The sequence below is a fragment of the Acipenser ruthenus genome, chromosome 2 (assembly GCF_902713425.1).
Source record: "Acipenser ruthenus chromosome 2, fAciRut3.2 maternal haplotype, whole genome shotgun sequence".
In the NCBI taxonomy this organism is placed as follows: Eukaryota; Metazoa; Chordata; class Actinopteri; order Acipenseriformes; family Acipenseridae; genus Acipenser; species Acipenser ruthenus.
The window spans coordinates 37273644-37288801 of NC_081190.1; the positions used below are offsets into that span (position 1 = coordinate 37273644).

The window sequence follows — 15158 nt, forward strand, 5'->3', positions numbered from 1 at the left end:
TCAGGCAACTCTGATCTATCCAGAAGCTTGATGCTATTGTTTACATTCTGGTTGCAGTCACGGAATTATTCTTTCCAGGACACAATGCAACCCAATTAGTCAGTATGCACCTGTTATTCTCACTCAAGAGCTTCCCCGAGCTAACTTTTACACAGTAGCTGCTCAGGTTACTAGGACATGGTCTGCCTGGTGTCACGTGCAGCAGTGTCATCTGGGAAGAATTAATTCAATGGCCTATCAGTTTTAGACATTTTTCTTTTTATTTTTAGACCATTAAAACAATTTGTCAATTATAGTAAAAGTGTAAAACAATGATTGTTATTTTTATTATTGACCACAAACAATATGGCTGTGAAGCAAATAGACAGAAACAGAATTATTATTATTATTATTATTATTATTATTATTTTAAATTCCAACGCTGCATGGAATATACTTAACGGATAAAAAAAAAATAATAATATTGTATTCCTTATTGATCACCTTGCTATAGCAATAGCCATCCCGGCTTGCTCCAAACATGGAATATTGCATTTATTATATAGATTTACCTTCCAAAAAATCGGTTGACAGATTGGTACGTTATTCAACATTCACAAACAAGCACTGCGGATTCACTTTTTTTTTTTTTAACCCATACTTATTGTTCATGTGCTTCTGGCAATTCTCAGGCAGGCTACAATTTATATAAAACTCATACTTCATATACGGAATCATTTTATTTTAAAGCACATATCCAATTCTTGTCCAAAAAATAGAACCTTAAAATAGTCTGCATTGAAATAAAACTCTTAACAATAAATTACTTCTAGTAATTAAGTACAAAGTGTCTTTATTAAAAAAACACACAAAACACAAACAAGGAATATATATATATATATATATATTCCCAGACAGGCTTTTGTGAAAGAATCTTGGGGAGGCCTTCATCCAGCAGTGGATTGAAAAAGTGGATTAATCTGTTAATCGGAGCAGCCCACTATGTAACACAATTTTTGTTCCTGGGTAGTAAGTGTTATTTCCTCATTTCTTATGCCTCAAAAGTATAGAAAATGGCTGTTATTCCCCACAAACTTTGCTTTTGTGACCAGGAGAGTGATATTTTGAAACTTACCTATTTCCAATGAGAAAACGGGCGAATTTGTGTCTTTTCATTCACATAAAGTCAGAAAAAAACAACACATGAATCCAAATTAACATGTATTTATACTAAAGTAATACAAAAATGATTACAAAAGATTTAGAAGTGAGTTGTTTTTCGACATTTACGATTATACTGTAAATCACTTTCACGAATCAGCCCCCAAATGTAGTCTCCCATCATGTTCTCGTTATACTGTCCTTGGTAGCGGCGTTCAAAGTCCAGTATATCCTGGTGGAAGCGCTCGCCTTGCTCCTCCGAGTACGCTCCCATGTTCTCCTTGAATTTATCAAGATGAGCAACAAGGATATGGACTTTGAGGGACATCCTACAGCCCATTGTGCCGTAGTTCTTCACCAGAGTCTCAACCAGCTCCACATAGTTTTAGGCCTTGTGATTGCCCAGGAAGCCCCGAACCACTGCGACAAAGCTGTTCCAAGCCGCTTTCTCCTTACTAGTGAGCTTCTTGGGGAATTCATTGCACTCCAGGATCTTCTTTATCTGTGGTCCGACGAAGACACCGGCTTTGACCTTTGCCTCAGGCAGCTTAGGGAAGAAGTCTTGAAGGTACTTGAAGGCTGCTGACTCCTTATCTAGAGCTCTGACAAATTGTTTCATAAGGCCCAATTTGATGTGCAGTGGTGGCATCAGCACCTTCCGGGGGTACACCAGTGGCTCCCACTTGACGTTGTTCCTCCCCACAGAGAACTCGGTCCGCTTGGAAGGGTCCACCATGCAGAAGTAGCAGTTGCTTGAGTGGTCAGTGGGTTCTCGCCAAATTCTTGGGATAGCGAACTTCATGGCTCTCTTTTCCCCTCTGTACCATCCTACAAAAATACATTTATTTCACCCATGACTAATGTTAAGAGATTCTCGCAACATTTTTCATATATGATATATTTTTTCAATAACATTGAAAATTGTAAAACATTTTAAAATTAAAAACTTTTACAATTTTAAAAATTTTAACAAATTTTATAACATAAATTCCGAGCAACAATTGTCCATCTTACCTTCCAGAATCTTTTTGCAGTGCTCGCAGGTGAAATGAGGTGCCCAGGGTTTGTCTTGATCCCCGACAGGCATGCCGAAATATGCCTTGTAGGCCTCACACATCTTAGCAGATGCTTCCACGGAGTACTTTTTCGCTCTTGTCTTGATAAATTGGCCGCAGACATAGCAAAATGCGTCTGCCGGATGCTTGCAGCCTCTTGATGCCATCTCAGAAAAATGCAGATATGTATCCACTTAGGCAGCTGGAACTAAACTGAACTGGTGGGCTTAAGGCCCCTGTATTTATACTACTATTTATATTACTACTATTAAGTTTACTCAGCACTGAATCTATCTGGAATGTTCTGGAAAATAGGTAAATTTCAAAATATCACTGTCCTGGTCATAAAAGCAAAGTTTGTGGGGAATAATAGCCATTTTCTATACTTTTGAGGCATAAGCAATTAGGAAATGACACTTAATACCCAGGAACAAAAAAAAATAAAAAATTGTTACACAGTGTTATTTATACAGTTGTAGTCAAAAGTTTACATACCCCAATGGTAATTTATAATGTCTAGAAATTTCTCAAAAGCAAACAAAAATGTTTTGTAGCAAAAGTTTTGCTTTTGTGAATGAGGAAAAAAAGGTTACAAGAAATAGATGTCTACAATTATTTTTCAGCAATTTCTTTTGAAAAACTCCAAAAATGCTAATTCAAATGCATTCGTACCCTGACAAGGAAAATTAGATTAATATCTAGTTGAGGCACCTTTAGCAATAATAACCACTTTTAAACGATTAGGATATTTGTCAATGAGCTTTTGGCATGATTCTTTAGTGATTTTTGACCATTCTTCAATGCAAGATTGTTCCATTTCATTCAAATTCCGAGGACTTCTCTGTGCACAGCCTTCTTCAAATCATACCTGAGTAAATTAATTTCATTGAAACATGCAAAAGTACATCTTTATTTTTGATATGATCCAGCAGGAGGCAGTGTTGAGACAACACTAAATTCTTTTTTTTTCCCTCTCAGTGCAAGATGCTGTTGTTTGAGCAGAACAGAGGGACGGGAGGAATAGAAATAAATTCAATGTCGTCTCAGATATTTTCTGTGTTGGAGAGCGGTGGATAATGTGCAGACATGTCTTTTTGTGTTTTTCTATCACTTCTGATTGGTTAGCTGATCTACTGTGGTTATAAAGAAATCCAGAAATGGCTGCCAAGCAAGCCTCTGGCAAGGCACAGACTAATCTTTGAAACTTAAAGGGTATATAAGGGCCTTTTTATTTTACTGTGTTACATGTTCCCATGTGTTGCTACAGCTGTTTAAGTAAGGTGTGTATATTGTTTTAGTTGGTTTTTTTTTGTTACATCCTGGCCACTTTTTTCACTTTTAAATTGCAGTGCTCTCTGGCTGTTTCTATTATAGCTCCAAGATAGCCTATCATGTATTTCTCAGAAGCACATTTCCCATCATCCTCCTGCTCACTGGTAAATCCATCTCAGTTATATATGTGAGCAGGAGGATGATGGGAAATGTAGTTTGAACGGTACATGCAGGTCCATGTGAAGCCATCTTGGAGGCAGTGGAATGCATTTTAAAAGTTTAAAAAAATGGTCAAAATGTAAAAAAAAAAAAAAAAAAAAAATTTAAACAATACACACACCTTACTTAACCCTATGCCGCCTATGGGGAATGACCATATTTGGGCGTGAATATATGTCATCTTTGTGTTAGCGCTTGTAGTTTGGTAACCGTAAATCAGAAATTAAAACCAAATATATCAACAGAAAAGCATTAAGTAGACCTTTCCAATGATATAATATGTTTGGTTGTGGGATGTGTTATAGTTTTTAACATATAAGCCATGCCTCCCAAAACATATTAAAAATTGTATAATAATAAATAATATTTGTAAAACATACAAATGTACTATTTGTCCTAAACGAAGTAGAAACAAATTAGAGTATACAAGAGCTGCGCAAGTTTACAAGGATTTCAAATCAGAAATCAGAATTGAAATTACTTGTATAGTTGCAGAGCTATACAGGGTTTTGTAATGCGTATATACAAAAAAGAGCCAAAATGGTGAATGCAGGTCAGCTGTGAAATGAAACTGGAAACGTAATATTATCTTGTTTGTGATAAAAGAAAATTATTTATGTGTATGGCGGTAACTAACTCAACATTTTGTAGCGTTTTACACACAAGGAAACTAAGAAAACATAGGGAAAGTACACTAATAATAATAATAATAAATATTGAAATTACACCTAAGTTATTTAGGCATCAGATGCGTGTAACTCGTTTACATTTGTTCCGCCTCCGCCCAGAGAAACATTTTCAAAATAGGACATAAAATAAAATAAAAACAAATATAATTATAATAACAGTAACAAAATTAAAAATATAAAAGGGGGATCTCAGATCACCATCTCCTGCCCTGCACGCAATCAAACACACACACAGAGCATTCCAGAAGTATTTTTTTAAAAATCGTATATAAAGTTTTTTTTTTGTTTTTTTTTTTAAAACAAAACCCCTATAACATTAAAAAGCGATTCATTATTCCCAATTCTTAGCTTTCGAAAGAGTTACAGATAAGCACTTTAGGGCGTGTAGAAGGGGAGATACAGACTGTAAACTGTCTCCGCCCTTTAGACACCAAATGCCCCTCTCAGTGACGTCATACGAAAAAAGAAAAAAATATCAGAAGTGAACGTCAGTCCCTACCAATTACAAAACTGAAAGAACGTCAAGAAAAACCAGAATTCCACAAAGCAGCAGTAAGAGTTGGCAATGATTTAGATCTGTGATGCAACCAACTAAAAAAACCTGTACATCAGGAGTTGAATTCAGCTTATAAAGAAAGAGTAGAAAAAACAGGCAGAAGCTATTTTTATATTTGAATAACTCCAAATATTGCTTACTATAGTTGTACTCTTAGTATGTTACTTACATTTAGTAGCAAATGTGTTCCAAACTGCACTGAAATGAACAAGTATGTTATACATTTGTTGAGGCGAGGTGGGGTGACAGGGAACCTTTTGTGCTTCTTAAAGAATTTAGTGAACCAGTCAAGCTACCAGACCTGCCCGTTACACTAATTGATTGATTGTGTTCATTAAATAACACCAAAATCCTACAAGTTATATTCTAATAGTTTGTGTGTGTTTTGTGCGACGGGTAGGGGGCAAGTAGATTTTTCTAGCATTTTGTCCCTTGGACAACAAGTTTTTTTTCAAAAATTGCACATTCCTGAGATGTGCATTTTCCCACAGCCGAGACCATTTTTTCGTTTGTTTGTTTCAACCAGTCCTGAAAATTTTTATTTTATTTATTTATTTATCTTCCAATTCATTTAATTGTTCTTCATCCAAATCGGCATGTGTACTTACTACTTTGGGGATTTTAGAAATGTGTAAAGTTTTCACATTTTTTGTAATTGATCTTATTTGAAATCATTCTTATCCATTTATTGTACTTACTATGTGCTCTTATTGGAATTTACTCTTATAAGCAAATATCTTTACTATAAGTTGACTGCTCTTAGTCAAATTTGCTCTTAAATGTAATTATTTACTGTATTCTTTATTTTGCTCTTATTTGAATTTGATCTTACTTTATAATGATTGTACTGTAGTTTATAACTGCTCTTATCTGTAATTTGATATTTTGTAATGTGATATTTTGTAACTGTAAGTCGCCCTTTTAAGAAATAATTTTCAAATGATGAACATGACTAAGATTTTGCCTTATATTGCTACTAGTTATTTTAGGGGGGGGGGGGAAAAGCTAACCGCCTATCGTTCTACAGCACTGACAAGGTAGCAGTATTTGAATGACAAGTAACTTCTATTGCATTGAGAAAGTTATTTTTTTTTTCCTGCAGTCTTTTGAAAATATATCAGTGTTATTCTTAAGCAGCGCTTTGATTTACTATCTTTAGGTAACCAGTGGGTCTCTCTGAAATTGGAAAAAAAGAAAATGATAAAACACAGCACAGAAACAAGGTAGAATTGTGTATAATTGACAAACAATACATGCACAACACTATGAAGGTTAAACTACTGATGATACTGGATCTTTAGTAAAACTAAGAAACACAAAACTAGGCCAACATCTATGTTTGACGTGCCTCTTGACACTGGTTGTGTTAAATTCAATTTTTTTTACAACATAGCTAAAGTTCACACATTTTAAAACCTTTGTACTGTATCTCAAAATGTCCCAATCACAACTCACCTCCAGATCCAAAGTCAGGTCCCAGAGGCAGATCTGTCCATCATGGCAACCTGTGACAATGGTCGCCAGGTCATCCATAACCAGCAATGTTGAAATACAGTGGGTGGGAGCTTTGCGGCCCCACAAAACAATGGGGAGCACCAGGCTGTTTGCTGCCATGTTTGTTTCTGGCCTGTCAAAACACAAACCAGAAAACAAAATAAAGAATTTGAAACTAAAAAATAAAAACCTGATTGGAGGTTCTATAAATTTCTACTGTGCAGCTATGACCAAAAGTTTTGCATAACCCTATAGAATTAGGCCTAAGAAATTTCGGTCATAAAGTCGAATGAAACCTGCTGAATAAAGTTACATTAACATATTGAATTGCATACCGCTTTGTAGTTTTCCATTTACTTAACGAAAAACTGACATTTAAAAAAGTGACATTTCGAAATCTATTATGAAATACTGTACTACTATTATGGCTTCCAGTAGACTTTTGCAATATCATTTTGAAGTTTCTTTGATTACATGATGTTAAATAAAAGATCTAAATTATGTTCATACACATATTTTAAATTTTATCTCAATCCTACAATTTGAGGTAATGCTAACTTTTGGCCATAGCTGTATAGTGATGATATACAGACTTAATCACGGTTTACAAACAGCAGAACAATACCTTACAGAAGTCTTGTCCGCTTACATTAGATCACGTTGGGTTACTAATTAGTAAGTAAGTTATAGTCACAAAAAACATGAAAAGCAAATATGAGAAAGGAGAAGGAACAACACAAGTTTTAAGAGACGCATTTTTGGCCTTAATACTGCACATTAAATAATGAGCTTTTCAGAAGAGCATTAAGTACATATCTTTCATATAAATAAGGTCAGTTACTGTAGGGCAATACAAATAAAGCAAAATAATAATGAAAAAAAAAACCTGGTAGTTCAGACTGCCAGTTCACAGCTCATAGGCCCCCTTCAAATATTATGCATGCGTCACATTCCATTCCTCAAAGTGAGGCTAGGAGGGATAAAAAGTAAACAAAGATGGTGTGCCCTCATGAAGAATTGCCGACAAGCAAAAACGTATGTCTTGACTACACCGTTCATGCTGCGTGTTCAGTGCCAGGCTGCACCAACAGTGGTTACAAAAATCCTTGTATTATCTTTTTGTACCCATTTAACAAGTGCTATTGTGAGAGACATATTTTTTGAGATACTGCATGTGTAAAACAGAAGGGAAATTCCTATAGTAGGAAGTAAGTGAAGGTCCACTAAGGGTCATTTGTGGATGTACCTTTTTTTTTTTTTTAATTAAACTTGAGAAAGCGATTAACTGTAGTCAAGCTAAATTGTTGTTTGTAGCTGCAATGAGCCTTTGCTGATGATGCACATAAAAAGACAATTCAAGCCTGTTTTATATTTACATTCGATGGGGTAAAAGCCAGAACGAGACAGACCCGGAACTGCATTATAATTAATTATATTGCATTTAAAAACAGCAGAGAAAGTTAAACACACTGAGAGGACTATTTTAGGAATGAGAACCGATTAATTATTAATTGCTTGTCATCCCTAAAATATTCTTCTCAAGTCTGTGTCACATGATTACTTCAAATTGTAGTGTCCACACAAACCACAGCCAAGTGTGAGTTAGTTTTTTTTGTTTTAATGTAAGTTTCCACTAATGAAAATATTAACTGTGGCACAAATGACAGATCACGATCGTGGTACCTAACGTTAGCCGCCATGATTGTTTTGATTTCAACCCTACTAGTGTCATTCTGGATTGGCTCATGAATATCCATGAGACAAAATTAAGAGTGGCCTATGATCTGTGTCCGTGGGAATACAACTATTAAGCTTTGCCACCCTTATCAATGACTCAGCAATAATAATGGCAATTAGAAATAATGGCAATTGATAGATTTCCATGTACAGCTACTGTAAGGGAATATTTGTAATTGTCTTTCTTTGCATTAACTGCATGTATTTTACCTACTGTAACTCCATATCAAAACCAGTTCTACTGTACTGTGAAAAGCTAATGATTGTATTGTTAGAGCATAAGGAGATTATCACTGCTGGCTGCCAAAATGGCCTACACATGATATAATGTATAATGCTGCTGACAGTTACATAAAAACAAAATCAAGAACAGTATCATATTGATTGTTGACATCAATGCTTTATCTAACTGCATACCTCCCCTCTGGCATGGAAAACTAGTCTTAAAAGGTAGTGATTGTTGTATTTGACAGGGAAAATTTTTCAACACAGATTTTCAAGCAGATTTTGTTCAGATCACCTGCTGCCAACACACTACTGTAGCTTACTCCCAGAAAATATACATAACAGCTCCCAGAGAATAAAAAAAGTAATTACTGTTACTGAAATATGCAGTTCTGCCTAACAGACAGAGGGTACAGTATATGGGTCAGTGCTATGGTCAACTAGCCACTGCATACAGAAAGTCATAATGGGCTTCATGACATCCACAATATCTCCAAGCACTAACTCCACATTAAGCACAAAAAGTGTGCAATTGTATTTTTATTTTAAGCAAACAGCTAGTCATTCACTGTTGTGTCACTGCAGACTTCACTTTTTGTTTTTGGAAAGCTCTGACTGAGATTGTTATTAGCAACCATCAATGAGAAATGTCAAGGCAGGAACAGAGACATGTGTGTATAATAAATAACATTCGCATTATTAAACATGTTCTATTATTTAATGAAAGGAAGTGGAAAAGCTACTGGCCCATAATTGGTTCCTGTTTTAGTGCACTTTTAGCTAATTCCTCGTGGAAGGAAACAGTTACCATTTATTCTGAAACCCGCAAGTCATACTTCAGTAAAAATAGGATTTTTTTTCTTTTATATGAACAAGTCATGTACACAATTTGACTACTTACATGTCGTGACAGAATTGAGAATACACTGTAAAAAGACAATCAAGTAAAGGATTATTTTAATAATTAGGCTATATTTGTATTTAATATGATTGAATTCATCTTAAACAACTAAATTATACAAATATGACATCAATCTATGATAATTAAACACGACAACCAATTCTGCTGTAATGTTACTAACCTTTAAACGGTGTACTGTAGAAACAATTTCAGATATTAAACGCCTTAAAACATTCAACAGTCCTTAGTTTACAAATAACTGTCTTTAAATATTTAATCATATTTAATTTGTCTAGCAAGTTTAATTTGAGTACATTACACTTAACCATACCACAAGGACAGATGAAAACACATTAAAACCCCAAATACAATCGGTCATAAAGTGTACATTCCAATCACTAACACATTTTTGGAAAGGGGGCAATTAGGCTACAGTACATGTTAATTTAACAAAATGTGAAACAAACAAGACCTTGAAGACTTGAATAAATTTGTAGTTGATTAAAGACCAGAGCACACTTTTTCAAAGACATCCTCATCCCTTTTAGACATAACTACTGACTGTTTCTAGACTATTTCTTTCCATACCTGTTTGCATCTGTTTGTTTCCTGGAAACCCCCCAAAGCTTTCTGAGTACTTTCTTCATTTTCACACAGCAGATTAAACTCATGCTATCACAGAACAGCTACAGCCAGAATAACTGCATATGACTACTCTCTGATCAACCGAACAAAACTACAGTACTACATTTAAGGACACATTTATCCACAGGCTCCAAATCAATACCAACATAGCGAGGGGAGTCTGACCATGCTTAAAACTAAAAAAAGTGCCAATATGTGCAGCCACTGTGGCATTTCAGATTGCTACAGTAATAAACATTCCTATATATATATATATTTTTTTAACTTTCTTTCAGATGGGTTGAAATTACCTGACTCAATTTAAGTAGGCTACATATTGTACCAACTCTAAATTACTATTATTTAGGCCAATGTTATATTGCATGCTTGGGAAAGACGAGGATGCATTTGTAGATAACAAAAGTCATGTTGATGTAAAGGTACAGGTATATTGTTCCTGGTGTCCATTTACTACATTCATCCATGATTTTCCCCTGTTCTAAATCCTTTTTAAGGTCGTTTCAGGTTTTAGGGCACAAGCTGTCTCCCATGAAACTGACTTGACACTTATTTTGTGAACCAAATAGGCATGCCCTGTAACAGCACTGCAGTTCAAGAAGCAACATAAAAAATAACCTCTTATTTCAAAATATTATTATTATTATTATTATTATTATTTGTTTATTTAGCAGATGCCTTTATCCAAGGCTAAATGTTACAGATAAAACATATTCTTTAAAACCTTATAGTCTAATTAATATGCCTACATCCTCCAGAATGGAGGATTTTTCATCTCTACCGATAATGTAATTAGACTAATTTATTATAAAAATTATTTTCGTGGTGCATTCACATTAACCTTAAAAAGGCATTCACTGAGGCACCAGTATTACCTCACTCACCCAGCTACCTACATTTTCAGGTTTTTCAACAAAGAGCAGCAAAATCTTTATTGGTCACCCACTAAACTCAATTTGGTGACGAGTTCATCAGTTTGACTGTAACTGCCCACCCAGGTGAATGTATCTCTCGAAACGGTCTGCCCATAATATTTAACGAGGCAGCAAAACAATTCAGAAACTTGTATTAATCAATATGTCAAGCCACAGAAACGAAGGTTGACGGGTACTGCCTAGTACTGTTAATTTGACAGTATAAAATGAGCCATCCACACATTCTCACTGACTACAGCACAGTTGAGTTAGTCATTTCTCAGCACCATCAACAACTTAGATGCAAACTTTAAGACAGATATATATTTACAGTTAAAACACACATTTATACTTAAAAATAACTTCAGCGTTGTATGTCTGTATTGACAGGTTCACTGATCAGTTATGCACTGCAGTCTGAATGAATTACTATGCAAATCCATTCATTGCAAAGGCAGTGTACCTAGCTACTCTACGTGGCCTGAACTTCAGGTAAATTGCTCGGGTTAACCACAGTACTGTATTTGTCTTTTTTTTTTTTTTTTTTTTTTTTTTAAGTAGCCTCTGTTCTACTCGACACTGTTCGATTTCCTTACAGAAAATCGAACAGTCAATACTATCTTATTACAATTATGTTCAAAAGCAGGGCTATATCGTACAAGAACTAGTATCACGTTGTGTCAAACTGATAAGTGATATTATTAACTAGGTTGAACCTGCTGTATTATCAACACGCTCGTTTAACCTGTCATTGTCACTAATTACGGTACAGGAATATATTGTCTCTGTTTTGTGCAAGACATAAATGGAAATAACTGTTTTCCGCGTAATTTAATACACCACATTATTAGCCAGCATTATTTTCACCATAATAAAATTAACACTTCCCAGTTTATTTCCGGGATATACTGCACAAAAAGACGTACCTGTCACTGGTCGATAGTCTATTGGAACATATCCTTTTTATATATTTCTGACGGCGGGCAATATCTATAATTTTAATTCTTATAATGTATTTATTGTGCTTATTCCCCTCCGCAGGTTATCTTCAGTCAGCTGATACCTCCGCACAGCTTTACGAGACCTCACTGCCGTAAAGCAGAACTGCTGTAACAATAAATGGCACATCACCGAAAGACATCTTTGGTGTGGCAGCATAGTGATGTTTGTGAATAATGTAATGAACAATTTAATAAATAGAATTGATGTAATGTAAGGCAACGTTGAATAAAGTACTTGTGTGTTTTGTGGGGATAAAAAAGATATACTTTCTGAATGGAACTAAAGGTGACACTGTTCACCACAGGTACCCTCTCTAAGAAATGGATGTTAGTGAATAATTAAAATAATTAATGAACTACTTATTTTCACATATGTATTTTACTTTATCACAGCTATTAGTTTAATAGAAGAAAAACAGCACATTGATAAAAACATGTTTTTCCTTCAGCAAAAGAGGCAAATGTCAGGGCTCAAATTGGGGCCGGGCGGGGTGTGGGTGTCATCCCTTTAAGCTTCTCAAAATAGTTATATTTCGATTTCCTTTTTAACATGCTTTAAGCAGACAGGTATCACTTAAAACAGAAAGGCACCTGTTAAAAACATGTTTATTGTATGATGACATTTCCTGCCTTGTCTATACAGTTTTTCAGTAGGCCTACCAATCAATGATAGGCCTACGTTTTTTAGTACTGATCAATGACAATAACAGGGCGTCTCCTGACCATCTGAAATTAAACTTCTTTTACATAGGCGATTTCCATTACATGAGAATAGGTTCTTCTTTCACAGCGACATGACTACCACACACCAGAAGCGACACAGAGGCGATTTGAAAACTACCAGATCTATACAACTATTACAAATTGCTATTGACAAAATGATCAGGACTGGTACATATTCGTCAACATGATGTGGAAATTATGAGTGTCTTCTCTGACGATATTTCAACACTCATACATGCCAAACAGGTTTATCCAGTTCCTTCGAACTGGATTCCCATATATTGTTTTTCAAATCTGTATCTTTATAATTGTTATGACCTTTAGCTCTGGGTATTTTTTCAACGGCAAGTATTGTTTCCTCTGTCATTCTGGATGGTGCTTCACCCTGCTGGACCACGTGCATTGAAGCTGTTCTCTGATCTCTGGTGCCCTAGTTGACGCGCGACAAATCACAGAAAATAGGATTCAATCCTATTTATTTCGCGACGCTCCAGTGCCCCCTGGTGCAGCTATCGCGTCGCCTGTTGCGTTGCTTGTGGTGTGAAAGATAATTATCAAAAGCATAAGTTCTATTCATTTTATCACATCGCTGCACAGTTTCTTTCGTAAGTAAAGAAGTGACAACATTTCATTTGATCAAATATACCATTTAATCTTATTACACCTTGATCCGTGTCTCAGCCTATACTGTTGGTTGAGACATGAATAATAATTTCCGCCAGGATCAGCAAAGAAATTAGCCTTCCTAAAATGTGTAGTTATCTAATTTAGATTGTCAGAAGATGCTCTAGTGTTTATTGGTTGGTACCAAAAAATGGAATAGCCAGGATATTTCATCATGCAGGTAACACGTTTTTAATAGGTTCCTTTCTGTTTTAAGTAATGCCCGTCAGCTTACAGTATGTTAATAGGGGAATGTGGAAATATTACTGGCATCAATCGACTCTTCCTAGCCCCACTTACATAGAAACAAGGTAAACTTGCACGTCTGACGCAAGGCAGCCCGAATTCTCTCTGTACGTGGTGCTGAAAGAACAGCTCTCCCGAATCAAGTCCTATCAAGTAGTGGGGTCTATTTCATTTTCTTTACTTTCAACATGATTTTTTCCCTACGGAAGCGTCCTAGTGCCAATGAAAAAAAAACAAAAAAAACTAAAATCTCCTAATTAGGACATTTTATCTACCACGTAGAAGTTTAAAAGTCCTACATAGGAGATAAAAAGTCCTACAGAGGATTTATTATTATTATTATTATTATTATTATTATTATTATTATTATTATTATTATTATTATTATTAAATTGCCACTATGACGCTTCCGTATTTTCTTACTTTGCTATGGCTTTAGAATTTCTGTATTATTTAGTATTTCGTTTGTGTTTGAACTTTTAACTTTCCGACAATGTACCAATTTAATTATAAAAGCGCACTGAACTCTCGGTTGTTACATTGTTACATTTATATTTTCTTTCTTTGGTTTTCGTGGCTGAATGTTGTAAACTGTTTCACAATGTCGCAATGACACGTTGTAATGCTGCACACTATGTGGTGAATGAAACACTGAGGCAAATGTTTAATTGTCTGAGATCTGATGTCAACTAGGCCTAATGTTATACATGAAATAATAGTGTTTGAACGTGTAAAAATATTTTCTACAGAACGAAAACTAAACTCTTTATAAGAAAACATTTTCTTCTGGTCAAATTGTCGTTCATATGTCTAAATAAGAAAAATACAAACCTTATGCTGTTGATTATTGATGAATTAATATTGCAATGATAAATTAGTTTTGGTACTGCGTTCTTCCTGAGTTTCAGGTAACTATACTTAACTGGGTGGCTTTTATACGTTTAAACTTAACTGTGATTATTAGTCTCTTGCTGATATTGAATGATCTCTCATTCAAACAACGCAACTGCTCAGAAATCTGTATTGTATTAATACAAATAAGAATAAAATAAAACATTGTTTCCCTAATCCCCACCCCCAACCCAACCCAACTCATGATGAAAATAAACTATGCATTGATATTGTGTTTAGTTCCGTTGCTCTAAACTGGCGTTGTCAGAAAGTATTTAAGTTATTTAAATAAACGTTGCAACAGGTGGTTTGGTGGCTGTGCGCTTTTGTGCCCAAAGGCAACAAAGGTATTTCACTCTATTTGTATTATACTGTATCTGTTAAAAATCTTTCTTTGACCGGGTGGCTGTGGGCAGTTGACCAGCCAGGGCAGATGCTGAAATGACATAAAAGTTGAAGCTAATTCGGCATCTGCCCGCTGCAGCTGGGCACTTCGCCGACTGCCCGATTTCGGCAACGGTCCATAAAATACATACACATTATATATATCATCCCAGAAGATTCATCCCAATCCATATCCTGCATTGGTGATATAGTCGATGCCCTCCGAGCTTTACATGCCTTATCAGACTCTGATACAACAAGAGACATGGTAGGCAGGCAAACTGAAGCCACTAAAACAACTTCAGAAATTCCCAAAGAAGTATGCTGCGTCACACGTCTGGGTCTAGACCTTAATCTGTCTGATGGTACCACACAAACTAACTGAACAGGTAGATACACTGAGATA

General features: G+C 35.4%; 1 protein-coding gene across 5 annotated transcripts in view; it reads right to left on the bottom strand.

Moving 5' to 3' along the window:
* Positions 1-11974, bottom strand: part of LOC117972622 (WD repeat-containing protein 7-like) — a 218604-nt gene extending 206630 nt beyond the window's left edge. For 2 of the 5 annotated variants that reach the window (XM_058995394.1, XM_058995386.1), the window contains exons 1-2: positions 11771-11973; positions 6387-6558 (exon numbers count right to left, since the gene is read on the bottom strand). In XM_058995394.1, coding sequence (XP_058851377.1) covers positions 6387-6545 — 159 coding nt within the window. In that variant the 5' untranslated portion in view covers positions 6546-6558; positions 11771-11973. Of the gene's footprint in view, positions 1-6386; positions 6559-11770 lie in introns of all 5 variants that reach the window. The other 3 variants (XM_058995407.1, XM_058995399.1, XM_058995415.1) reach the window with 2 other exon arrangements.
* Positions 11975-15158: the final 3184 nt, after the last annotated feature.